General features: G+C 48.1%; 1 protein-coding gene across 6 annotated transcripts in view; it reads right to left on the bottom strand.

Annotated features, from left to right (window-relative positions):
* Positions 1–225: 225 nt before the first annotated feature.
* MAMLD1 (mastermind like domain containing 1) overlaps positions 226–27,417 on the bottom strand; it is a 486,280-nt gene continuing 459,088 nt past the window's right edge. For 5 of the 6 annotated variants that reach the window (XM_074324231.1, XM_074324232.1, XM_019753515.2 and 2 more), the window contains 2 exons: positions 3,666–3,750; positions 226–2,404 (listed from right to left, as the gene is read on the bottom strand). In XM_074324231.1, the coding sequence (XP_074180332.1) occupies positions 1,254–2,404; positions 3,666–3,750 (1,236 nt within the window). In that variant the 3' untranslated portion in view covers positions 226–1,253. Of the gene's footprint in view, positions 2,405–3,665; positions 3,751–10,195; positions 10,440–27,417 lie in introns of all 6 variants that reach the window. The other variant, XM_074324234.1, reaches the window with a different exon arrangement.

Below are 27,417 nucleotides of genomic sequence, written 5' to 3'. Positions count from 1 at the left end.
CTATAAAAATGAGGGGCTGACGTCCAAATGACATGCTTCTATGCTGTGATGTGAAAGGATTGGAGCACGCCTACACAAACTATTCACCCCTCACTGCTCAGTGTAGCCTCTTTCTAATGCACACGACGGACATCAGTAGCTGCTGAAAGACCCAAAGGCACTGGCTGGCTTAGCTGACATGTGTTTGTAGGTACTGAATGCTCCCTTGAAAAATAAAAACATAGAGGCACTTTTCTTCTGGCTGTTTATTACAGAACGAAGAAAAAAAACGCACTGGCTTGAAACAGATGCCAGATTTCAAAAGTAGAGGCGAAATACGAGGTGGCAATTAAAATGTGATTACACAGAGTCTGGACACTGAGAAAAGTTTACAAGACAGTGGGCGTGGGTTTTCTCTAACAGACACTGAAATATACATGACGATAATTGCAGATAGAAACCATCAAAAACAAATCAAAAATCAAGTATTAATGTGTACAGACCTTTCCCCCCCAAACCACCAGAGCCTTACATCGAAATAAATACTGAAAGGCTTTCAACCAGGAACATCTCACCTTCACCCTGCACGGGTGCCTGGAGAGCTGCAAAGCTGGGTTTTCTGAGTTTTTCTCCTGTCTGACTGCGAGGACACTCTAGGTCCTCAAGGTGGACAGCTCAGACAGTGTTCAGGTCACACATTCCCTCTTCACCTCTCCGAAATCTACAGAACCGTCAGCCTCCTTGCAAATTTCCTAGGCGGGGCACACGATAACAACAGCGTCTGTTGTAATATGCTCATCAGTTAAGAGCTAGCGGGAGACTGAAAGTTTACAAAAGTGACTAAGAATCACACAAGGCGATCGGATGTTCAGTGAAAATGGAAATAAATGGCTAAGTGGTTTTCTATTTGGCATTTATCAGCTTGCACGACACCTCTTGGTCACATCCACATCTCCCATTGCATCAAAACCATAAGCGACTCAACAACACAGTCTGCGTTTTTGCAACAATGTATAATAAACACAAACAATGCATAATAAACACAACTGTACTGAAACGAAAGCTGTCACTTTATTTACAAAGTCACAAAACGAAGTATAAATACTTCTGTCATTAATGTTTAGGAAAACCATTTACAAAATTTTTAAATATGTACAGGTAGCTTGAAAAATCACCAGCTTTCCATTTTGTCACAGAGAGAGAGAGAGATGGGCATGGACGGTTGCTACTCAAGGAAACAATTGTGTGGCTGTCTAGGGCCGGTTGTGAATTTGCTATGGGTTCATGCCACTCCCTAGAGTGATGTCGACGTGGGGGGTGTCATTCTGGCTATTCCGGGTGACTTGGCCAGCATTCTTGGCTGCAGCATTTTGGGCAGCAGCGTGCTGCTGTTGCAGAATGTCATCGATCAGCCTCAGGTTGCACACCCAGTCTTCATCTGGGCTCACGCCAGGGCCTTTCAAGAGAGCTTCAATGAAATCCACCTCACTGCAGTCAGGTGGTGAAATCAGATCGTTTCGTGGGGGTTGGGGCTGGGGCAAAAAGTAATAGGGTGGCAGCTCACGGGAGGTATCCATTCTGTTGAATGGATCCGGGGACTGGCTGGCAGCGATGGACGAGGCAGCAGCGGCGGCGGCAGCAGCAGCCACATAGCTTGGCGGCGGCTCGATACCCTGTATGGGACTCATGTGACCAAAGCTGGCTATGCCCTGCTGGAGGGACTTGGTGACATTCAGCACAGGCACGGGACCCCGCACTGGGCTCTGTCTGAGGCTGAACCTGGGGTTGGCCAGGGCAGCACTCACCTTATGGCCAGGCCTGCCTCCTGGGGCCCCCTGATTGGGGGGCATGACTGCTTGCTGTGATGGACAGGTTGGAGCTACCAGGGGGAGTCTCATGGGTACCTTGGCGAAGATCGAGTTGCTATCAAAATGCTGCTGGATGCTATTATTTAGTTGGCTTGGGGGTAGTTCCCTCGAGACCACTGGGGTTGCAGCTACTGCTGCTGCTGCCGCCCAGGCAGCATCACTGAACATGGTGGGCATTCTTGGCATACAAGGCTGTCTGAGCTGGTGGGGACTCAGGGACTGGCTGCCCAGGGGGCTGGGACCAAACCCAGGCAGGCGTACTCCCGAGGGGGTGGCCTTGGGCATCTGTGTATGCCGGCAGACAGAGCCGAGGCTGCCCAGGAGATTCTGGCCAGAGCGCAAGGGTATGGGAAACAGGGGACTAGAGTTGAAACTTCCTTGCCGTTTGCCTGGGGTTGGTGAGATCATGCCCTCATGGCTTTGGTGCCTTCTAGGTGGGATCATTCCTGGACTCAGATTGTTCTGAAGGAACCCAGCTCTGGGTGGCATCACGTGCTGGTTGGATGGGGGGCTCGCCTTGGTCCGGCTACAATGGGAGGTGATTTGTTCTTGGACGGCTACAGAAAGAGAAAAGGTGGGTCAGTTCCAAAGGCATCCTCAATGCAGTCTACAGCGGCTAGCAGGGAGCTACCAGCCCAGCAGCGACCTCTCACCTTTCGCCCTCAGCTCCTACTGAGCATCATCTGCTCCCCAAATCTTCTCAACTTGCCTTGTTCCTCCATCCTCAGCCTGGACCACAGTTGCTCTGGGGAGCCTTCCTAGACTCTTGGGTCTGTGCTCACACGCCCCACCCACCAAGTGCAGATCACGTTGGTCTGAAAATGCCAGCTCAATCTGTCTTTTCAAGTAGATTGTAAGCTCCATGAGGCCACAGTCAAGGTCTGCTTTTATACTCAGTTCTCTGTACGCAGGCCTGGCACTGCCCACCCCTTCACAGATGGAATGGTTTTCCTGGACCTTGTCTGCTTTGTTCCGACTACAGTTGAAGCATGCCTGATCTGGGCAGGTGGGACATTCAGTTGGTATTAGGCCCAAAGGAACAGGGGTTTTGCACGAGAATGGAGATGCAATGGCGTGATGGTGGCATTGGCTAAAATGAAGGTGCTGACCACCTATTGGAAGGCAAGCAGCCTTCGCTGAGCCCCAGGCGAGAGTACCCTTGGCCTAGCACAACATCACGACTGGCTGATAAGGGTTTCTTAGCACACTTCTACCTGACTAGTCTGGAAGCTCTGCGAAGTAGGGACCATGCCTGATGTCTTGCAAACCCAGGCCAATACATGGTGATTACATTCACAGCTGCCATGGTAGGGTGGGGACCCTCGCTGTCTGTGGAGGCTCTGGGAACCCTCCACTACAGACTCATTGAGGCAGAGTTTCTCCAACCCCCTTTCCATGGCCCACACCTGAGAGATGGCCCAGGAGCCCATTAGAATGGGAGGTCCCTGTGGGGAGGGCAGGATGAGAACCCTGGGGTTGTGGCAGCCCTCAGCTGATTCTGATAAAACTCCAGGGGCTGTGCCCTTCTCTTATTGAGAATAACTGCTTTAAGGTGCTTGACTCAGTTCAGTCAATGTCTTGAATTAAACAGGGACGTCAGTCATTAATACCTGGCCTTCAATTGGGATCCTACTTAAGCTTCCAATGTGAGCAATCCAACCAGGGTGCTACTGAACTGACTCAAAGGCCTCCCCACTTTCCTTCAGTGTTTTAAGAAACACCCACAGTAACGGCTTTTTCTGGGGTGAATTCTCGCCTTACCCTCACATACATACACCCTGGTCTATCCCTTTGGGAATATTGACCTTAACTGCTTACCTTGAAATTGACTCATCTGTTGGGTGATATATGCACTCCGCTGTTCAGGGGTCACTGCCATAAGACCTGATCTCTGTTTCTCTTGCTAAACAGAAGATGAAAAAGATGTGTTAGATTACAACTACCAAGAAATAATTGCCTTGGGATCGCTGTGTGGGGACCCAGGACTTGGCTTTGGTGTAGCAGAAAGCATGAGTGAACACACCAACACACACACACTTGCATGCATGCCTCACCCTCCCAAGCAAAACTCCACAGATATAAATAAAAGTAGGATTCAACCTGGGTTAAAAAACCAACTGCGACAGCATAGGATGGGGTGGGAGACACAGAGCTTAAACAGCGAGAGCACGTAGAAAAAGATTTAGGCATTTTGGATGTCCTTCTGCTCAGGATGGGTCAGCAGTGAGATGTGGTCACCAAAAGAGCAAATGTAACATTAGGCTGCATTAATAGAAGCAGAGTATGTAGTAGGAGGGAGGTGACAGTCCTATACTACTCTGCCTTGGCTAAATCATGTCTATAGTACTGACAAGAGTCTGGGCATGCCGGCCTCAGGGAGACCAGATGAACTGGCTGCATTCAGAGGACAGTAGGTGATGGGAGTAGGGCTCAGACTCCAAACCACACAGACAAGAATGGCTGAGCAAACAAGGGGGGCTGGGGCTGGGGCTGGGGCAGAGCCGACTCTGGGCTATGTGGTGGTAGGTGCCCAGCTTCTGTGGGCCTGTCACGGGGAAAGGGCTGAGGCTTGTTCTGGGTGGTCCTGGCATGGACAGCAGGATGACCACCTGGTCACATAGACGTACTGTCCAACACCCAGAGTAACCACTCATTGCCAACTTTATTTTGTTCTGTTGAATGGCTGCAGCATGAGCAACTGGGATGAGCTTTCTGTCTCCCTCTCCAAGCTGGGTGGGCAGGAGGAGGAGCCAAAGTTCAGGGCCGCCGTCCCAGCACTGAGTGTGGGAGCAGCTCAAGGGGACAGACTGGAAAGAAATAGATGAGGGCACGTAGAAGGCGCAACTTGCCCTTTGCCTGGAGACCCTCTGCCATTCAGTGCCAGGTTGTGACTGGGACCCAGGTCTGACTCCCAGTCCAGTGCTTACTTACTGCCATCTCTACCCACTTCTCAAGGAGCATGCTCGCTAGTGTGCCAACCACCAAGGCAGCTGCATCAGGGAACACACCCCCGAGTCCCCTTTCTGAGCTGTGTCCCCCCAGATACCAGAAGAACCTACAACATGGGCTGGCCTGCTTTTCTGCACTCAGAAGGGCTGGTGTGGGATGGCGGTGGGCGGAGCCAGCACTTGGGAGAGTGCCCGGCTCTCAGGCCCGGCGGCAGTTCCTGGCCTCAGTTCCTGCCAAGGCAGAGAGGACAAACACATGGCACTGGGCAGATTACACTAGAAGCGATTTCACCATCCTGCCCTTAGCCTGCTTCCTGTCCGAGCGTTTGCCCCCTCCCTGGGGCTGCTGGGATGTGGGCAGCGGGGGTGCTGTTTCTCAGCCAGCCCACAGAGGTGCCCTCTTCCTGCTAAAGCCTGGTGTGGAGGCAACAGGACCTCCTTCATGCGTGCTCACTGTACGGAGCGCTCTGTACCCATTACTGCATATCACCTCACAACAACCTTTGAAGTCGGCAGGTTATTATCCAAGGGATACTGATTTGGACACTGAGGAGCACAGCGGCTCTATGACCTCCCAAGGCCACACCCTCAGGAAGTGGGGGAGCGCTGGATCTGCCTGAGATGCTCAGGGCGGGCAGGCATTTCTGAGGCAGCCCTTTCACTTCTGTTCTCCCCTTCCATACTTACACCAGCTCTAGGAGATCTGGGCAGAAAATCTACAGACCCCAGCTTACTGACATGACAGCTGAGGCTGAGACAGAGAGGTTACATGACTTGCCCAAAGCAACATGGCTGGGAAGTGCCGCGTCTCCTAACTACAGACCGACCCAGTGCTTTTGCCTGTCCAGCCTGCTGCTTCAGGAAACCTGCTCCTGTGGCCAGGTAGGTGTACACCGACCCTAACTCCGTCCCCACCCACTGCCCAGTTAGTTTCATCAAATAATAGTTGCACAGGGCTGGGGGCAGGGAGACAGGTAGAGGCCATAGAGTGCGACCAAAGGAGATGCATAGGAAGAGCAGAAGAGCCCAAAAGGAAAGAGGCAGAAAGGAAAGACATCCAAGGGCATGGGAGACCAAAGTCAGAGGGCGGAGGAATCGGCTAGTGTCTGCCAGAGAAAAGAGAGTGCTTCTCACACAGTCCAGGGTTACAGGATAAGGGGGATGTTGGCTAGCGTTCATCCAAGGAAACGCAAAATCCAGAGCATCTAGAGTTGGAGGGAAAACCTGTCCAGCAGCATGGCTACACCAACTCCCAAGTCCAAAGGGTGTACTTGACGTTCAGCTTGCAGGCCCGGCCCTCCGGTGTCCAGGGGCACTGTGGTCAAGCGGGGTCTCTTCATACCGCTGAGGTAGTCCGGGGCACCACTAGCCCTCTGCCCCCAGCCTGGTCCTGTTGTCCCTGGCCCAGTGAGCCAGAACCTTCTCTCCAGGCCTCCCTAGGAGGCTGCTTCCTTTGTTTTGCAGATGGAGGCCCCCATCCTTTGTTCTGCATCAATGTGCTCCACAGATAAGCCCCAAGAAAACAGTGGCTGCCTTTGAAACTGACAATGATAATCATTGGAAAACGGAGACATCAGGAAATGACAAATGTTTTCAGTGACCAGGAGGAAACTGTGGCTGAAAATTGTAGCTTAGTGAGCGACACTCATGAATGATGGCCCAGGCAACCTGTGGCTTTTCATAAGCATGTTTATGGCTGAAGTTATATTGTGCCAGGAGACAGTGACAGGGCAACGTCGGTGTGCTCTTTTCAAGCCTAGGTGCGCTTCCCTCATGCTGCTCACCACGCTGAGCCTAGGTTGGTGCCAGCAGGAAGTCTCTGAGAACTCGGGTCATGGCTCTTCCCTGTCATACTTCTTCCTGGTCCCACTGGGCCAAGGGGCCACATTCATAGACAAGGCTCAGCCAGGATGGAGACCTGCGAAGTCATGGAGTTCCTTTTCTAGAAGCTTCTTGCTGATGTTCAGGAAGCTGCAAAGCCCTAGCCCACATATGGGGGCCCATAGCAGGGCTAGTGCTTCATCCATGTGCTAGTCAGGAGAAAGAGGCAAATGGCTGGCCCAAGCTCCACTGCTGCCCACAGCAAGCTGAGCCCAACACGGCCTCTCCACAGGCCAAGCCAGGTGCTGTGTCAGCTTTGTCCTTCATCCACCATAGGTGGAGGGCTCATTTATGTCCCGTGGAGGCTTCCTCTCACCACAGCAGGGGGAGAATGGTCTCAGGACTGATGCAAGCATTTCATCTGGCAAAGGGGGGTGGGGAATGGGGCCAAGGCATAAGGACAGAGGATCAGCACGACTCAGACGCAGGTGCCCGCAAAGGGTTCCTGGATTTCAGCCAGATTCAGACTGAAGTTACTGGCCCCGTGATCCTCAGGAGGAGAGCATTCTGACTGGGAAGGGGATTCCAATGGACTGTCTTCTGGAGGACGCCACGGGATGAAGCCTTACGGAGTACAGCACATTGAGGCAGGGAAGGGGACAGGGGAGGGAAGGAGAAAAGACAGTAGGGAGGGAAGGAGGGAGGGAGGGAAAAGACAGGGAAGGGGAAGGAAAGGGAGGGACAGAGGAAGGAAGGGGGAGAGAATAAGGAGGAGGGGGAGGAGGGTGGAGAGGAGGGAGGAGAGATTTTTTTCCCACCACTAGGGAACCCATCTCCTTTCCCAGCAGATGCAGCCTGTGAGCGCCCCCACACAGAGCCAGCCTGCCAAGCAGAGGAAGGCACTCAGCTCTGTATTAAGAGGTTCAAAGGTTAATGAGCTCTAGTGTCTGGGTTCATTTATTACTCCACCAGGGAAAGCACCTTCTTTTGTAGTTTTTGGAAGCCAAATTTGGAAACACCTCACCCACCCTTCTGACTTTTCCTTTGAAATGCGAGGAAGACAGCGCTCTGAGTGGAGATCAAGAAATCAAGACCTGAATTCTGGGGCTCCCACACCCATATGGACGGGGACACCTCAGACTTGCCACAGCCCACGGATGGAGGCAACGTAGACACTACATCGGAAGCCCTGTTTGAGGGGGTGTGGATGCTCTTAAGTGAAAATTTTCCTCAGGTGTCCTTCAGAAACTGCAAGGACTTCCTACAGTGAAGGCAGGAGAGGTTCTTTTCTTAGTCCCTGCTGACCCTCAGAGCCTGTGACTCAGTTTCTTCAGAATGCCTCCAGAGGAGGCAGTATCATTGGGAGTGATGAGGTGCCATCACTTCTCCTCCCTTCAAATCCCTGAGGCCAAGATCTGGGCCTGCGGGGAAGGCTGCTGAACACCTGCCCTATGCGTTCCCTTTGCTCAACACCTTTCAGGGCCCTAGTGCAGTCAGTGAGGTTTGGGCCTCACTGACTCTGGGGCCCCCAACGAACCTGTCCAAATACCCGATGGGAAGAGAGGGTTTACTTGTTAGTCAGCTGACAGACATTTCTCGTGGGTCTACTTGGGGACAGCACTGTGCATCTCTACTCTTATGGAGTTTGCAATGGAAGACACAATAAGTCAATCAAAGGTCATTTCAGATGGTTACACATCTTCTAAAGAAATGACGACGAGTGAAGGGATCGGGAGTGGGCAGGGTGGGGGGCACGGCAGAAACCTCGGGTCAGGACGTGGGGTCCTGAAGGTAAATCAGAAACCGCCACACTGTTCTCTAAGTTGGGCAAGACCTGGAGCAGCACTGGCCTGCTGGGGTCTTTCTTTGCCCCTCTGGGCCACTGGCACAGGAACTAGGGACCTCCCCCACCATCATGGTGCTGCCCTGGAGTCTGAACTGGTCTGAAGCTGTCACTGGGGCTTCATAAAATCAATGACATCGAGAGTAAATGGCAGAGAGCTCTAGGTCAGCTTTTTAACTCTCCATTTTCTGTCTTTCCACTTGATCTCTGACTGCATGAACTCTATTCTGACTCTTCCCCAGTCTCCTTGGTGGTTTCAGGGCTGCCCAGTCCAGGAAGGGCTTGGTCTCAATGCTGGAAATATCCCAGGGTGGAGGAAACAAGTATCCTTGTAGCTCCCCTTTCTTTTTCCCCTGTGGGGCCTGCATCCTCTGTCTGGCCTTCCTGAGTCACTGGCTGAACTTGCAAGATCCTGTCCCCCAAAGCACCCCCAGGTGGGCACAACTTCCAAAGCTAAGTAGGGAAGATTTGGGGGCCGAGCATCTGCTCCTCCCACCCTTCACTGCTGGGTGGAAGGCCTTGGCTTGGTTAGAGACATAACAAGGAAGAGATAGGAATTTGCGAGGCAAGTTAGCTGGGATCTCTTGTTTTCGACTTCCGAGGACAGAGAAGGGCTGGGTGGGACACAGACACATCCTGAGGGGACGATGTCCCCATCTGTTTTCGCTAATTCTGTTTCCCTGGCACTGTTGTGCTCGACAAGATTTCTCAGGTTTCAGCTGAAGATCACTGTGACTCCAAGAGTACACAGAAAATGGGGAAAAGACAAAAAAATCAATAGCCCTTAAACGGAAAGCACTGCTTGTTCTTCCAGGCCAGGGCAGGCAGATAAAGAGAACAAGGCAGTACGTACCAAAGCAGAATTTCCATTAAAGGCCTGAATCCCGGAGGCCCTTTCAGCCTGATGACCATCTTCTGATCACTATCATTTTGCAATGTTCATGTCTCCAGTCTTCTCTGCAGACAGGGCAGATGTCCTGTGCGCATTGATATTTCATGCACCAGAAAAACAACTCCACGATCAAAATGAAATTCTCCGCAAAGGCCCACTCTGGCTAGTATGTACCATCTTGCTCTTGCGACCACTAATGTGACTCTTTAGGGCAAGTCAAGCCATTCTTTCTAGATTATGCAGGATGATTCAAACTCACAGCCATGTTGAACAGGCTTGGCTTGGATCCCTTCTGCCTGCCTTTCTCAGGCTGCCAGTCCTCCAGTGGGGAAATCCAACTGCCCACTTGTAGGGCACACGAGTCCTGGGTGGGTTGAAGGACCACCTTGGGGTGCAGAGTCCGCAGTGGATTGCTGTCAGGAGAGGCAGTTTCTCAGCACCCGTGAGGTATGGAGCAGGCAGGCACTGGGGGATTCGTGGTGCAGAAGCGCAGCCCCTGTCCCCTTCGGGCTCACAGTCTGGCCACAGGGACAGACAGGCAGGGAAGGAACTGGGTACTGAGAGGTGAAGAGCAGGGAGGGAGCAACTGCACTTGGGGCAATCCCCACTCATTTCCCTGGAGGTGAGGCTGAGGCACTTGGAGCACTCTGCTTGCCTGGCTGTTCTCTGTGCCAAAGACTGGCCGGGACACAGTAGAGAAATCCCTCCTAGGTGTACAGAGCTTTATGGGCTGTCACCTCCTGTGTTCCACCCAACAACCCTGTGAGGCAGGCGGGAAGGCTGAGCAGGGGACTGTGCTCCAGTTGACAGATGAGGAAAGCGAGGCTCAGGGGAAGTGACTTACCTACAGCGTCGCAGCTAGGCAGTAGTGGAGCGGGCACCTGCCTCCAGGCCTTCGGATCCCAGCCGCCCCAGGGCGCTGCCTCTGAGGTGCCGTACGAGGAGGTGACTCGGGCCAGCTCATGAGCAAAGGAGCTGCCGGGCAGGAAGGACTCACTCCCCAGAGCCTGGCAGGATGGGGGCTGCCGCCCGAGGCTGACCTGGGGGGGGCTGGCTTCCCAAAGCTTGCAGGCTTTGTCTACATGAGTCTACAACAACCGATTGAACAATCCATCAGCTGCTTGGCCACAAAATGGTTCTGACTGATCTTGTCACTTCCCTGACTGCCTAGCTGGGTCGTTTGGGTGTCGTGGTTATACACACCAACTGGTCTGGGCAACAACACCAAACAGCTTTGCAGTGTTAATCATCTTGGGTCACAGACTCCTTTGAGAATCAGTTAAAAGCTATGGTCTCTCTCCACAGAAAAAGCATTTACAATGGTGTCTCCCCCTTCCCAGCCCACCAACATTTTACATATAATTTCAAGGGTTTTCTGGACCACTTAATACCCATCCGTGGATCTCAGTTAAGGATCCTCTGCCTTGACCGGTCACTGTCATGTTGGAAACGGGAGTAAAGCTAGGTCAGATAGCTGGTTCATCGGCAATGACCTTGACCAAGCCCGATCCCTCCCCACTCCCCACCCCCCACCCCCCACAGCAGAGCACACTGCTTTGTAGGTATGTGTGTAGACATGCTGAGGAATCTGAAAAACCAAATGGTGAGTGCAAAACCAAACAGTCAAGTGGAAATCTTACAACAGCCACGTCCTGAACTGCAGCCCTCACTGCACTTCACCTTGCTAGGGCCCCAAGTTTTCGGGATTTGTGTGTGTGTGGGACCTCTCCTTTCCATCACGTTTCAGAAGATGGGAATTTCATCAGAACTGATCTTTGACCCAATTCTTTCAGCCAAAGGCAATGAAAAAACCCACACTTGATGTCCATGTCAGAGAAAGCTTCAAGACTCAAATGAGCTCCTGACATCCTCGTGAACACACAAAGTGCTTGGCAACAGTGGTGTCCAAAAGGACCAGGGGGAAGTCTGCTTGACAAGAAGTTCTTTCTACTTGAGACAGCTTCTTTATGCTCATGCTTTTAACACCTGAGCTGCAAGTGGTCAGCTGTGTCTCCTACCAAACATTCTGGTAGAAAGGGAAGTACTGATCCCCCAAATCTAAACTAAACAGTTGGAATCAGTTCGATTCATTGCAATAAGCACTTACTAAGCACCTACTGTGGGCAAGTCTCTTTAGTGGATGACAGCCCGGTAAATAGTTGGATGCATTATTTGAGCAACAATAAAAAATTGCCACCACTAAATTTATTGATTCCTTGCTATGCACCAGGCACGAACACAAGTGCTTTCAAGATTCAATCTCACTCAATCTTTTAAAAAGCCATACATGAGGCCAGAACTGTTACTGTCCTTATTTTACAGATGAGGACACTGAAGCCCAGAGAGGTTAACTGAGTTGGAGTTGCCCAAAGTCACACAGCTAGTTAGTAGCAGAGAGAATGCAAATGCAGGTTTACCTGGTTCCCAGGCCCACGTGTAGTTTGCCATGGTGTGTGTGTGTGTGTGTGTGTGTGTGTGTGTGTGTGCCCTTACTCATTAACTTGCCATATGGAAAACAAGTTTTGAAATGCAGACTGTTAAAATATGCCATTGAGAAAAGTACAGGCTAAGTTTTACAAGAGGGCTCCAGACAAATTTTTAAGAATGAATTGTAACTACTTAAAGATGGGACTAGGAAGAGGTTTACAGATTACACCCTCTCCAAAACAAAACAAAACCAAAAAACAACAGGAAACATTCTTAGCAAGTAAAAAAAATGCACTTGGGAAAGAAAACTTCTTTGCCATTTGACGGTGTACCAACTGTGGAGGGCCCAGTGCCCCACCCCTTGGGATAATTCAGCACAGAGCTGAGCTCACTGGCTCCCTCCAGCTTCACTGCCATCAAGTTCCAATTTGTCCTTGAGTAAAAGTCATCTTGGACATGAACAGAAATGACACTTTCTACAATTGACAACTCTTTGTACCAGCATACCTAGCTTCTTGATTATCTTAAAGACAACTTTATAGCCACACTGGAGTTTGTAACAATCCCAATTTGCAAACATTACTGGAGTCCGGATTCCTGGCCCATTCCATGACGACACATTCTAAAAGCGATGAACGGGGCTTATTCGTAAGCTCTTGCTCAAGAATCCGGGGTAGCTTCATGTGACTTGTAGGATATCAGTGATGGGTCAAGAAACAGATGCCCCCCATCGGCATTAACATACGCGTGCAGTGCCTCAGTAGTTCCTCAGGCAGAAACAACTACAGATGGCACGTGGGAATTACCAGCGGCAGAAGATGCCCCCACAGTGTGGGCAGCTCTATTCAGTAGCAATTGGGAATGGGCCTGGAGCCATTCATTCAAGTGGAAGAGAATGGGAGCAGGCAGTTCACAGACCAGTCCAATCCCAGTTAAAAAACAAAAGAAATAAAATAGATGAGATTCGATCTCGACTCTGATTCACTAGGAGCTTTATAGTTGATGCTTGTGTACCTCCTCCATTTTATGTAATTTGGAAAAGACACTGCATATCACCCACCCTTTAAGTGTGAGGCCCAAGTTCCAAAGAAAAGGTTGTTAGGAACATTTCCACTCCTAGAGGTTTCCAAAAATAAGGTACATCCATCTCTCTCCTTGAAATCCCTGAGAATCTCAGTAAAGCAAGTCCATCAGTAACTGGTGGCCATGACTCATAGCTCTTGGACTGGCTGATTCCATACGATTCCAAATTTCATAGAATTTAGACCATGGGATGGGTAGGGTCTAACAGCGGTATCTGATTTCATAAAGCTCACACCTACTCAGCACCCGGGACTGGGGGCTACCCATAATTACTAGAGGGCTTGCTGGAATGAAATTGGCCCAGGGTCCCTCTGTCCCTTGACTTCCCACCCGCTTGGAAGCCAGGTTTCAATTTCCATAGCGTCATGTACTCTACCCTTCAGTCATACTGATCTTCGTAGAGCTATCCGAACAGCTGCCACATGTTTTCAGCCCTCTCATCTTGTGCTCCTTGGTTCACCCAGCCTGGAATGCCCTTTCTCCAAGTTTGCAGTCTGGGAATCCTGCATGTCCTTCAAGATTCAGTTCCTCCACCCTAGGAATTGTGTTCTCCTTCAGTCCTACTCCCGTGGCTGAACCTCTGGGTGACTGAATAGTCTTGCTGGGCCAAGTCTTCATCACCTCTGAATCCTTCTGGAGCCCAGACAGTGCCTGAGTCAGGTGAGGGGCTCAGCAAATACTTCGAAAAGTCAATCAACTTTACTCTGTTATGAATTTAGCATGATGACCCAGGCACCTGGGAGATAACAATCTGGTGATCAGTGCACTGGCCTCTTTTGGGGATGAATGTTAATGATAAACCGAGCCTTGAACCTCATTTAAGTACATCTACTCATCCCTTTTCAATGCCATTGTATTAATAAAACCCATCAATAGAACAGAGAAGGATCATACTGACATCATGAAAGTAACATCTGTTAACACATTTATTGAGCACACACCGTGTGCTGGGCACAGAACTCTGAGCACACATGCATTCGAGACTGTCTTTAATTTACAAGACAAGAAAGTGGAGATAGGCTTACCCAGGACACACAGTGGCAGGGTAGGGTAAAACCTGGATTTGATTTACAGAGCGACTAAAACCCAAGCAACTCCTGGGTTTGGAAGTGCAAAGGCTCCTTCTCTGCACTTGGAGAGGAACAGTCAGCTGTCTTCATTCACACGGAAGTGGCACCACCTTGTTGGCTATTCTATGGTATCGCCATAACTCAAATGGGCTCTGGTGACAGAAGCTAAGATTATGACCAACCCCCATAGATATTCAGCTGCTCTGCAAGAAATGGACAGAAACTGCTCAGACTTTCTAAATTATTGACTGGATTAGAGATTGGTCCAATCTTCTCCACCATGAAGATTCAGAAGGAGGTATACAAGCGTTGGCAAGGCTATAGTTATATAGTATAATTCTACTGGCTTCTGGGAGCTTAAAGATTTCTAGACGTAATCACCAAGGGGTTCCGGAAACAAATCCGGAACGCCTCTCTTTCCTTTCTCTGGTCTTTAATAACCACATAATGGAGGTGAGCAGAGAAAGCCCAGAAGAGGGAACTGGAGACTTGGCACATATGTCGGAGACTCTCAAGGCTCAAGGTCCTTCAGGGCTGGCCTGACTTCAGAAGCCAGCTCCAGCTGTTCAAGTCACTAGTGAGATGAGCACACTAAGATACTAAATGTTTTCCAGATAGCCCAAAGAGGTCAAGGCAGAGCTGTGGAAGAAGCTGGATCTTTGGGCAAATTGGTGAATGTTCCTACCTGTTGAACAGAGGTGACAGGAAACGATTTTGTAAATCTGAAGTCATGCATTGGAAAAGCAGGAAAATTTAATGTGAGTCAGACTTCTTGGTCTCTTGCTTGCTATTACCCTACCTGGCCAAGTGCAAATGGGATTTCAATATACTATATAACCATGTGTCTATTAATAACAAGAAAACTATACAACTCAAGTCTGAGATTTTATAGGGAATAGAATCTCAGAGGTGCTATAAGCAGCACTGTCCAACAGACCTTTCTGAGATGATGTTGAATCATCATCCTAGAAAGAACAGAACGTTCTATACCTGCACTGTCCAATATGGTAGTCACTGGCCGCCTGTGGCAATTGAGCACTTGAAATGTGGCCAGCGCAAATGCAGAAGTAAATTCTTACTTTTATTTACTTTAAATTTAAATAGCTACATATGGCTGCTGGCTACAATGCTGGAGAACACAGCTCTTTGGCACAATGGCAGGCTCTGGAGAAAGAAGGTCTGGGCTTGAATCAGGGATTGGCCATTTCTTAGCTATGTAATTGTGGGGATGTAACTTAACCTTTCTGTGCCTTAATTCCCTCATCTGTGAAAGGGAGGTAATTGTTGTACCTTACTCATAGAGTGGTAGGGGTTATAAAGAATTGAATTAACACGTATGCAGTGCCTGCATGTTATATGCTCTCTCGGAAGGCTAATTAGTGGTAGTCTTAATTAATAATAACACCTTTGCCATATATCGAGCACGTTTACAATGCCCCAGGCACTGTCCTGTGAATTTTACATGGGTGAGCCTGGAATGGGACAGGTTGCTCTAGGTGTGGTCTGGCCAACACAGTTCAGCAAGACCATCATATATCTTATCTTTTGGCAAAATAGACTAATAATAAGATAAATGATCATTTTGATAAAATTAGAAACCTTTATTGAGAATTCCTTAACGTAGGCACTAGGCTCAGCCCTTTCTTGAGGTCATTTCAATTCTCAGAACAATCCTATGGGGAAGGTACTATTATGCTCCCATTGTAAAGATGAGAAAACTGAAGCACAAAGAGGTTAAGCAACTTGCCCAAGGTCACTACTAACGAGTGACCTTGCCAGAGCCTGGACTAGAACCCAGATATTGTCTGACTTCAAAGTCCATGCCTTGACTTTTGCTTGAACAAACTGCCCAACTGAAACTTTTGCAATTGGTATAAGCAGACCAGCAGCAAGAAGATTCTGGAGGGCCACTAGGTTCCATAGCTGTGCAATGGCTTCTGGGCTGGCTACGGTGTGACCCAGTGTTTTTTATCTTTTTACAACTGTATTGTAAAATGAGGGGAACTCCAAACTGGGGGAGTTCTGTTATGATACATGTGGTATCGGGGCTCACTAAAGAGATTCTGCAAAGAACTCTAGGGTAGCACCAATCCTACCTATTTCCTGCATATCTTCTGTACATTTGCATTTTGTTATAATTTCTTTGGAGCAGAGAATTCTCGATGCAAGAGCTGGAAGAATTTGAGCTTTTCTGGATTTTCCCTTTATAAATGCATAAAATTTAACCTTAATATTTCAAAGTTTAAATGTCTAAGGCTGACTACAATTGATGGGGACCAAAATCAAGTTCACTTATTCAATCAAGTTCTCAGACTTGGAATTTAATCACAGGGTTACGTTGAATTGGGAAATTGCTACTTTACCTAGAGAAAAGAAAAATAACCCAAGAACACAAAAAGGTAAAATCAATAATGTATAAATCAATTAAGGAAGGAAGAAATACACATCTTTTTCTGCACCATAATTCCAATGAATAAGTAAGTAGCCGATTAACTCCCTGGGGTAGAGACTGTGGCAGACCCTCCCGTAGTGCTGGGCACAGAGCAGGTCTGCAGTATACTCGGCTGTTTTCTGTGGGGCAGGTGTGCAGAGTGGCCAGTGCTGAGCCTGTCGTCAGTAAAGCTGGGTTATGAGGTAGGAAGACTATGTGGTTGGGCAGGCTAGTTGGGCCACTGGGAATCATCTCAGGAGCAAGTTCAGGTCAAGAGCACTGTTGTGGGGACCACCAGGGGCTGGGTCAAAGGGCAAGGACATCAAGAATCTCCGGAATCTGGAGTCTCAGTAGCTAGGAGAGACTGTGGCCCTGACAGCTTCTGGAAGGTTGCTCTTGTCTCATGATGATGATGGTGATGATGATAACAGCTACCATGTACTGAATTTGTACAATGTGCCAGGCACTGAATGAAACACTGTGTAGTTTTTATCTCCCTTAATCCCTGCAGCAACCCTGAAAGATAGGTACCATTATTATCCCCATTTTATAGGTGAGGAAAATAAGGTTCACAGAAGCAAAGAAACTTGCTCAAAGTCACATGGTAAGTAAGTGGCAGAGCTAGACGTGGAACCTGGGGCTGACGTACTCCAAAATCCAGGCTATTAATCACAAATATGCAATGTCCAAAGTCTAACCCTTATGGTTATATATATCCTCTGCCCCTATTTCCCCCAGTGTCTCCCTGCTGGGTACAGTAAGCACTGCTGACAGGTCCTGGGGTTCCAAAGGAGCCATCCAACTAACCAACACATTCAGGCAGCCAAGGAAGGGAGTGGCAGGATTTCCTCTGGAGACTTCTGGATTTAGACAACAGATTTAATGCATGCATCTAAATCATATCCCTCCCAACTTCCCACTAAATGTACAGTAAGGGTCTGGTTTTGTTTGTGAAGATATGATCCCGCAATGATAAGGAGACCACTCCAGGAGATAACAGCATCATAACTTGTCCCGCTCAAAAGTAGCTAGATCAGAGTCAACTGACTCCCCAGCTCCAGGGAAACTGAATCATAAGGGTGGCAGAGGGGAAAGCGGAAAAGCAGGTTGGCCTACATGACAGAATCTTCATCAGGCTGTCCCTGCCACTGGGAGGTGAAGTGGATAGGGGTGGCCAATATAATGGGGTAGATCGCTGGATCGCCTCCCTGACTCCATGTCCTTGGGGTTCCGCCTCTCCCTCACCCTGGAAGAAATCTGGGTTGATCTTTGCTGCTGCATTTCCTGCTCTGCCTTCCATATCCTGCTGCCTGGATCAGGTGGGGACGCTCACTTCACCCCACAGAGGTGTTCTGCCTTGACCTACACACCTGGAGGCTGGAGGTCCTGAAGGCAGATTGGGAACTTGACAGCAAACACAGAGCAGCCCAATCCCTCTGGCCATACGTCTGGTGTCCAGTGCCATGGCCGTGACTCTGCCTGGAGTCTGATGGTGGTGAGCTCCATACATTCCCTTTATGGGAGGGATCATGCTTGTAGCCACCGAGTCCCCAAGAGGGGAGCTGGGGCAGCTCTTCTTTTTGAAGCCTTCATCTAATAGTGGCACTGTGACACTTTGCTGCTTATAGCTGCACCTAGATTGTGCTTGCCACTCAGTTCTTCAAAATGAAGCGATTGTTTGAGTTCATGAATAAGTGGTGAAACTATATACACACACACATATAGAGAGAGAGAGAAACGCAGGAGAATGACTGTCGGAATCAAGACAGTGGTCACTTCTGGGGGGAGGGAAAGGCTGTGATCAGAAAGGCATACAGAGGTCTTCTTCGAGGTTGACAATGTTCTACTTCTCAACCTAATTGATGGTGACAGTACGCTTCTTTAAACTATGCATATAGACCTTGCACACTACTTTCTATTTATGTTATATTTCACTATATATATATATATATATATATATATATATATATATATATATATATATATGTATATGACTTGATGTCAGTAATGTGAAATATATATTGCTGCATAGAAAAATAACGAAATATTGTACGCCAACATGTTAACAGTGGTTACCCCTGACTTACAGTATATACTTATGTTTTCTGTATTTTCCAAGTTTACTACAAGAGCACATATTATTCTTATAATCAGAAAATCATTTAAAAAGACAAGGTCCCCATCTAAGATTGAAACTAATGAAGATCAACACAAGACAGATGGAATGAGCCATCTGGAAATCCACGCAGAAGATACCTGTCTAAAGAGATTGGCGGTGTGCCCGATCTGACGAGGATGAGCTCGCTGCTCCCCAAGAGCCAAGGGTGTACTCCTGGAGTCGGCTCCCTCCCAGAAATCAGGATGGTGGTTATCTCTGGGAAGAGGAAGGACTTCAAAGATATTTTGAAAGTGCTATTTCTTCACCTGCTTCATGGGTACCTATGTGTCAGTTTTATTATACGTTTTATACGCTCTTCCGTATGTATCATATGGATTTTAAAAAACAGGAATTATGTAAGCAGAAAATACTGTGCTATGTCAAAGCAACAGGTCAAGTTCATATAAAATCATCATCATATAGAGGTTCAGAAAGTCGCTTTAGAATTTTGATTTTTTTTTCCTGCCATTCCCAGCTTTCTGGAGATGCTCCAGTCACAGGAAATTAGTGTGGGGTCAAGGCTGCAAGGACCTAGCCCAGCATACTCGTCATGGAATTTAGGGCTGAATTGGTGTTGGCTCTCTGAGTCTTATCAGGTATGCCACCATTTCCAAGGCTCAGGATTTGGGGCCTGCCTTCTTCCCTCAGATTTTTGTCCACAGACACACACAAGTAGGTATCCTGCAATTCCAACTACAAATGAACCCATGCTTTCCCGCTACTCCTCTCTCTCATGGCTACCTATCTGGTCACCTGCCTTCCCTACCCGTATGGGATGGGGAGGGGCATCATTCTCTAATTCCCTTTCACTGAAGGCCTCCTCTTCTGCCTTCTTCTGACCCACTCTATCTCCCTGGAGCTATTCATTTCCCTACTACCCTGGCACTTTTTACAACTTGGAGAAAGGAAAAATCACCTACTCAAGCCATCATTCTCAGTACATGAGGGAGAGGTCCATGGCTTGCTCAGGATTGCCAAGCAATAAATAAGCCTTGCCTTGGGAAAACCACTTTCATGATCATACTATCTCCCCTGCCAGGTAAGCGGGGAGTTATCGTTTAGTGGGGACAGTTTCAGTCTTGCAAAATAAAAAGAGTTACAGAGATGCATGGTGGTGATGGTTGTACAACAATGGGAATGTAGTTAATACCACTAAACTGCTCATTTAAGAATGGTTATGATAATAAATCTTGTGTTATGTGTATTTTACCGCAATAAAAATAATTGGGGAGAAACACTATCAAGCAAGACAGAGTCTGAGAGTCAGAGACACCTACAGAGAACATCTATCGCCACTGTCTCCAAGGGATCAGTCTCTGGAATTGGAGCCCTGCAATACCACCCTCTGAGAAACACTGGTTGCCACCAACTCCCTACTTGGTAGGTGGGGACACTGAGGCTCGCGATAAGGAAGGGCCTTGGCCAACTCAGAGCAGACTAGAACTCAGCACTCCTAGTTCCCAGCCCAGGATGCGTTCTTGCAACCCCTTTATCCCAAAGGAAGCCACTTTCTCTGGTCTGAATGCCAGGAAGGGAGGAGAGGAGGGTGGAAGCTAGACCACACAGCTTTAATGAACAGCCTTTTCACATCTATATGAAAAGCCCATTGGCATGAGGAAGAAAAGGAGAGGAGAGGGTGTCCCACACAGAGCTGACCTCTATCAACCCCTGTGTAATTCTCCCTGAGAGTAAGTAAAAAGGAGACTCCATACTTCTGAGTTGAACAGGCAGCCCAGCACTGGAAAAGCCCTGTTCTGCGCACTGCTGAAAGCTACTACACCCCCAACATAACCCCCAGGGTTATGCCCCTGGAAATGGCCTGCAGCCTCGGTTCCTGACTCTGGGGTGGACCTTTCTAGAATGCATTTTGAAGAGGTTGAAAGAGGTTTTGGAGGCCCAATATGGGGGGCGTGGTGGTAAAATGGGTGACGTGGAGGGCCCCTTGATGGTGAACCAGATAGAGGAACAATAGCCAAATGTCAGGCCTCCTTCTTGGCTCCAAATCAAAGATGCCTGGAACCCTTCCAGGGAAGAGTCTCAGGCATGCCATCCCTCCAGTGCCTCAACAGCGACAGCAGTGCAATTTCAGGCAGCTGCCCATTTGGAATGCAACCTCCCTAATCTCAGCTGGGAGGACTCCTCAGGGGCCCAGCAATGCCCCTATGAAGCACATCTGGAAGAAGCTAGACTAACTGGACCCTCAGCACAGCTCCAGCTGGGATGCCCAGGTATGAGGCCAAAAATAAAATTCTCTTTACTAAGCACTGGCCCAGATGCATCTCTCCTTGACTCTCTGAAATGTCTGCCTTCTTTCTCTTGCCCCATTAGGAAGCAAGAGTTCTCGCTGGGTTAGCCTCTCCCTGAGGTGAGGCCAGTCGGGCCCCCAGCTTCTCCAGAAGCCAAGAGCATCATCATTCCTCTCTTCTCCCCACTGCCCTCCAGATACCAGCCATTCAGCTTCTGGTTTCCCCAGAGCTGCTTGCCTACTTAGGGTCCTCCAGTTCTTGCACAGATGTCCTAGTTATTAACATATGTAAATGGCCAGACTATACTGAAGTAGGTCAACAGCCTGGGCTCAGAGAGTTGTCACACACTGGCACAGGAGAGGGGGCTCTTCCCCCCAGAGAATCTGGAGGACATTTTCATCCATTTATGGAAAAAAAAAGCCCATCGACTTGGCTGGGCAGAAGATCATCTGAGAATTAATAGAACCAGGTTAATCTAGTGGCACCAATCAATGAGAGGCAAGAGAAAGTGCCAAAGGGGTGAAGACCTTGGGTCTAGGTTTAAGTCTTCCATGTGCTTGGCAGGTGGGTGGCCTCAGGCAACTTGAGTTATCTCTCTAAGCCTGTTTCCCTATGCAGAAAGTAGGGATAACAATAGTGCCTACTGCCAAGGGCTGTTGTGAGGACAATATGAAAGGACAAGGGGAAAGTCCTCAATACAGGGCTCAGTGCAGTGCACGCATGTGTGCAAGGGCTACTCCCACCCTCCATACCCACCCCTATGACTATCAAGAGCTCTGGCCTGGAAGTCAAGTAATCCAAGTTTAGCCCGGGCTTTGCCATTAGCTTTATGAGCTTGAGAAAGTCCCTTGGACTTTTGTGTCTATTAAGATGATCATGCATTTTTTGGTCTTTTTTGCTGTTAATATCGTTTATGACATTGATTGATTGTCATACACGAACCAGCCTTGCATTCCTGGGAGAAATCCCACTTGGTCATGGTGTATAATCCTTTTTATGTTACTGGATTCAGTTTGCTAGGGTCTTGTTGAGAATTTCTGCATCTCTGTTCCTAAGCGATAGTGGTCTACCTTCTCCCTTTAGGGCCTCATGGCTCCATCTGTAAAATCATGTAGTTGAACTAGACAATCTCCAAGGTCTCTTTCAGTGTTCATGTTCTCTAATTTTATGACACTAAGACAACTAAAAAATAGTGATTCTTAGGCACCAGATGGACAAAACTTAGATTCTTCCTAACACAATTAAGAGGCAGAATATCCATTTTGCTTATTTCTCAAGTAAGTTTAGTCTCTTCAATCTGCCCCATTTCCAACGCCTGGTCATCTTTAGATGCTTAGTATGGAAACGAAATAAAGCCTGCCAGTGAATTCATTTTAAACTTCTTCCAAATGCACATGGTTATATTTTCCTAGACCTGGGGTCAGAGTGGAAATTGAACAAACAATGGGAAAGGGGGAAAACCAAGAACCCAAACATTGAATGAATAAGCAATGAAGAAGCCCAGTCCAGCTACAAACTAATCAAACCAGCCTTGGCCTTGTCCTTCAAAGTAATCAAGCAGTTCCTTCTGCTGCTTCTGTTGCTGTAGCTACCTACTGTCTACCAGGGACCCGGGAAATGGCCTCCCCAGGCACAGGTCCTGAAGGAAGGATGTCCTAGCCATACGAATAGCTGCTCAGATCTCCTGCCACAGGGAGCATAATTGACTGATAGCCTCCCAGAAACTGTCCCCTTAAATCTGTTACTGCATTTGGCCCAGGCCCCACTCCCAACCAATGACTCCCAACCAAGATGTAAGGTGGTAACTCTTCCAATGTTAACTTTGGCTCAAGGACTTTCCATTGACCTGAATCTTTCCTGGAGCTGCACTGTGATTTGAGACTCCTCTTCTTACCCAATCCTCCTGTGTCCCCCACAGGCCGGACCACCTGCATTGTGGTTGGTCTGAGGCTCCCCCACCTTCTCTTCTTCCCTCCCCCTTTACCTTCACAGGCTTGCCCCCAATATATTTCGTACATGTCTAACCTCATACTGATGGTTCTGCCTTTTGGCAGACCCAAACAGACACAAAAGGACACTTGGCTATGTAGCTCTTCTTTCTGCCAAAAAAAATTAGAGAAACTACACCTCTATTCTTCACCCCTGTGCCACTCCTCACAGTGCCCCAGTGAACGACCATGGTCAATGGCGAGTGACATGTGAAGTACTCTCCTGCCTCTTCCCTTAAGCACTTGGCTCACAGCTTGGAGAGTTCATTTCGGACTATGCTTTATTGCAGTTTCTGTAGATTTCTTGGGCTAGCTATCTGTTTCTGTTATTTCCCTTCCTCACCCCAGTCGTGAATTGGCTGTGTTAAGAAAGACAATGCAAGTCATGGGGAAACCCTGGACAAGTCTACTCTCCCAGGATACCTGGCTAACTTGGACTTTTGCTGGGGCCTCGGACTGTCTCCATCTGCCCACGTCCAGCAGCCCTCAGTCAACATGGTACACTGTGCCCTACGGAGAAGGTTCTGATCTCCACCATATTGCTCTCTTCTTCATCAGGGCCTTGCAAGCCAGTACATGGCTAGATTATGGGTCTGTTTTAAAGGGAGAAGGAACAGCTTTGGGAACTAAAAGGGCAAGCATAGTCTCATCTACCACTGTACCTGGGCAAATAGACATCCTTTTGAATATGTGACCATCCAATGAGATCGGGATTGATCAGTTACATTAAACTTAAGCACAATCTTCAAAGTCAACATCTGCAGGATATACTTCTAGTCAGTTTGTGGACTTTGTCTATCATAAATAATCTGCCTTCTCTAAGTAAATTATTTTCATGTTTAGTTTGGTTTGATTTAATTATAATTTTGTGTCAGAGCAGAGAGTTACAGTAATGGTGATAAACTATAAGGAGTGTGGAAAGCTTATATCCCATTCCCAGATCTGAAGCTGCCTGCCTGCTTCATGATGCAGAATGCACGAGCCTGAAGCCAGGAGACTCAAGCTGTAGCTCAGGGCCAGTCATTTCATGACCTTGCTGAACTTCCACCGCCCCAGTGAGAAAATAGGGAGGGGCACGGTTCACCCAGACCTGCTGTCTAGGCCCTGTTGGCTGGGGTATGCTGTGCATTGGAGAAGCCTTAGTTGCATTCACCCAAGTACCTATCTACAAACTGTATGGGTGTGGAAGAGAAGGGAGCTGGGTGCTAAACGGACGGTTGTCTGGAGAGGAAGCTCAGCGTGCCTGGTAGGCAGGGAGATACCCTGGCCCCTGAGGTACAAGCTTCCCAGAGAGAATGGGTGTGAGTCAATGAAAGAGTTGGCTGAAGTTGCCAGGAGCACTGGGGTTCTCCATCTGTGTGTTTGTTTGTTTTCTGAGGACTTCTCTGTTTTGTTCTTTTGGAGCACCCAACATCATACATTGTGGAACATATATACCGTGTTTCCCCCAAAATAAGACCTAGCCAGACCATCGGCTCTAATGTATCTTTGGGAGCAAAAATTAATATAAGACCCAGTATTATTTTAAGACCGGGTCCTATATAATATAATACAAGACTGGGTCTTACATTATTTTTTTGCTCCAAAAGACGCATTAGAGCTGATTGTCCAGCTAGGTCTTATTTTTGGGGAAACACGGTAGTGTAGATTATTCAGTCATTCTCCACTGTAATAAACTACTGTGGCTAGAATCTGCTCACAGTCTGCCTTTGATAGCAGTTGTGCAACACATATTTACTGAGCACCTATCATGATCCAGGTCCTCTGCTGTGATAACATTGGTGGACAAGTTGGGACATGGTCCTCACCTTTTTAGGGCTGGCACACTCATATATAGGGAAGCACTTAAACAAGAATTTGTAATACAGGTTGATAAACACTATATGAGAACTCTGCAGAGTACTAGAGAACAAATAACAGGAGAGCCCAACCTAGGCTGGGAAGGGTGGTTGGTTAGAGGAGGTTTTTTGGCCGGGGGTGGGGGCAGGAACTAAGCTTTAGGCTGTACCCTAAAGGATGAACAGACATTGGCCAGGTGTTGGGCTCTGGGCAGAAAATTGGCAAAGTTCTCAAATCAGTATTATCTACATCACAGTCTCACCCAGAGCCACTCCCATTCTAAGACCTGATGGAAACCCGGGTTGTGTAGAGCGGATGCTGGCAAAACGAGGCCCAAGGATCAGGGTTCTCCCTGGAGAAAGGCTGTTTTCTGGAGTCACACAGTCATCCCAAAAGGTGCTATGCTACCACACTGGACGCGGGCAGGGAGGATGGACGAACAATCTTCCTATTTCTGTTCTTAACCTATTAAAGCCAAGAAAGTTGTCAACTTTCCTGAAGCCCTAAGGTGTCCTTCACTTTCAGCCCTGCTTGTTGAAAATTAGATTCCAAATCAAAGCTGGAGCTCCAAGATGTTTCTAGCTGTTCACATGGTAGTGTGAGGTGTGTCCCATTCGTAAAACAATCTGTTGTAAGTCAATGTAGTGCAGAAGAGAGTGCTGACAAAAATCCGCATCCTAAGTATCAGAATCAGAAGGGCTCTTAGGAGCCATCTGCAATAGATGGTCTCAAAGTGGGGGTCCTTGGAGCAGCAAGATCCACTTGAAATCTGTTAGAAATGCAAATTTCTGGGCCCCACCCAGGCCTATGAATCAGAAACTCTGGGGTTGCAACCCAGTAATCTGCATTTTAACAAGCCCTCCAGGGCATACTCAAGCAAGAACCACTGGCTTAATCCAACCCTCTCATCATACAGAATAGGAGACTGAGTCCCAGAGAAGGAAGGAGCACTTGATCCCTGTCCGGCAGGATATAATCTGGATGTTGGGTCAGTGACGACTGTGAGCTGCTTTCCAGCTCCCCCTTCACCAAATGGGAGTTGTTGTTTTTTTCTTTCCTGTATTCCTGCTCTTACTCTGCCAAGGTGAGCATGGTGGCCAGGGATCCCTGGAACACAACGAGCTATGCGGTGACCAAACTGAGAGGATGGCACATTACCCAGAGTTTCTAGATTGGAGCTGAACTACTTTGGGGAGGGAGTGAATGGCTTTTCTGCGGGCCTAGCATCTTGGGAGGCATAAGCATGGGAAGGAGAGGGAGTATGGATGTGGATGGCCAAAGAGGTTGATTGTAGCAAACATAGTTGCTTAGCCAACATCTAGTCTTCCTTCTCTTGGTGCCTTCCCCAGTTGTCATTCAGGCAGCCTCGCTTGACTCATACTTCCTGTATGCTTTGGGGAAACCTGGCTCCACCTAGGGTTCTAGAGGTGGGCACTTAGCTCAGCTTACATGAAGCAGCATAGTAGGCATGTGATTAATTCAAGGTTACTATGCCCAAAGTTCCTGGGGGGGATTCTGGGAAAGAAGTTGCCTTGCTCTATTGACAGCTTCTAGAATGCAACTCTCTCTCCTACTCCCCTGGCTGAGGGTAGGAGGAAGCTTGTAGCCCCTGGAGTTCCTGGCAGCTATCGTGTGCCCACCAGGGGGAGCCAGCCTTAGGATGAAACTGATGCTAGGAATGGCAGACTGGACAGCTGGAAAGAAATAGCATTTTTGGTGACTCTTGTTGAGGGATTGATTCAAACCACCCCTGAAGTCTGCTCAACCACTGGACTTCCACTTATAGGAGCCAGTAAGTTCCTTTTATCGTGTAAGCCAGTGTGAATTGGTTTTTCTGCTACTTGCTACTCAATATATCTTAACTGATAAAGAATCTAACCTGGCCCCTCAGACCTCTGAGTTCATGAGAACTGAATTACATCTCTAGCCTCACGTTGGAGAACATCCTCTCTCTGATGATGAAGCATGAGGCCTGTTGAACCCTGCTCAGCTTTGAGGCATGCTCCTTTATCCACAGACCAGGTCATTTAAAGAGATATCCAATACAACCGTCCTGTCTATAAAGCATGCTCCAGCAAACACATCTAGTGTGGATCAAATATCGCAATCTTGGGCTCCTCCTTCAGATCTCAAGTGTGGTACTCAAGCTCTTAAATACTCTATTTTGCATTAGTTGAATGTGATACACATTTTAGAAGCAATAGCCTAGCTTAACAACATTAAGGATTTCTAGATCATATTCAATTCCAATGCAAATGCGAATATGTACTTTGTGGGTTTCTGTGAAGAAAATAATTGATGATCCAAACTGCAATTCATCTATATAAAACAGGCAGTGCTAGCTCCTAAAAGCAATTATTGGCACCAAGCTCCTGAATTTTTAAATCCCTTAAATAGTCCAACATACCAGAAAATTGAGATTTGATCTCAGAGATAATAACTGTAAACAAAAAAAATTAAAATCTTGTAAGAGGTATTGCTGAGTAGGACACTGATGGCTCTAGAAACAATCATGAGGATTCATTCTCTTTCACAATCCTTAGTCCAATATTACATCAAAAACTCCACCTACCAGGAAATAGTTGGAAATAGACATCGATCAAGTGCAGGGTTACAGAGAAATACTTAGCCTTCAAGAACCTCCTCTGTGAGGGGGTAGCTATAAACTGGAGTTTGCCTGGACAATGAGTTCAGGCAGGCAGATGGGGGATGTGGCTCTCACCATTGCAAGTGAGATGGGGGGGGGGCAGGAACAAAGCAGTATTGCTGGGAGCGGGGGAGTGAAACTCCTGCTCTCCTCTGTGCAGAGTTGGTGTACCTGCAG

This window comes from Rhinolophus sinicus, chromosome X, assembly GCF_036562045.2.
Source record: "Rhinolophus sinicus isolate RSC01 chromosome X, ASM3656204v1, whole genome shotgun sequence".
Taxonomy (NCBI): domain Eukaryota; kingdom Metazoa; phylum Chordata; class Mammalia; order Chiroptera; family Rhinolophidae; genus Rhinolophus; species Rhinolophus sinicus.
Note: the sequence above shows the minus strand (reverse complement) of the source record. Positions and strands in the feature narration are given on the sequence as shown.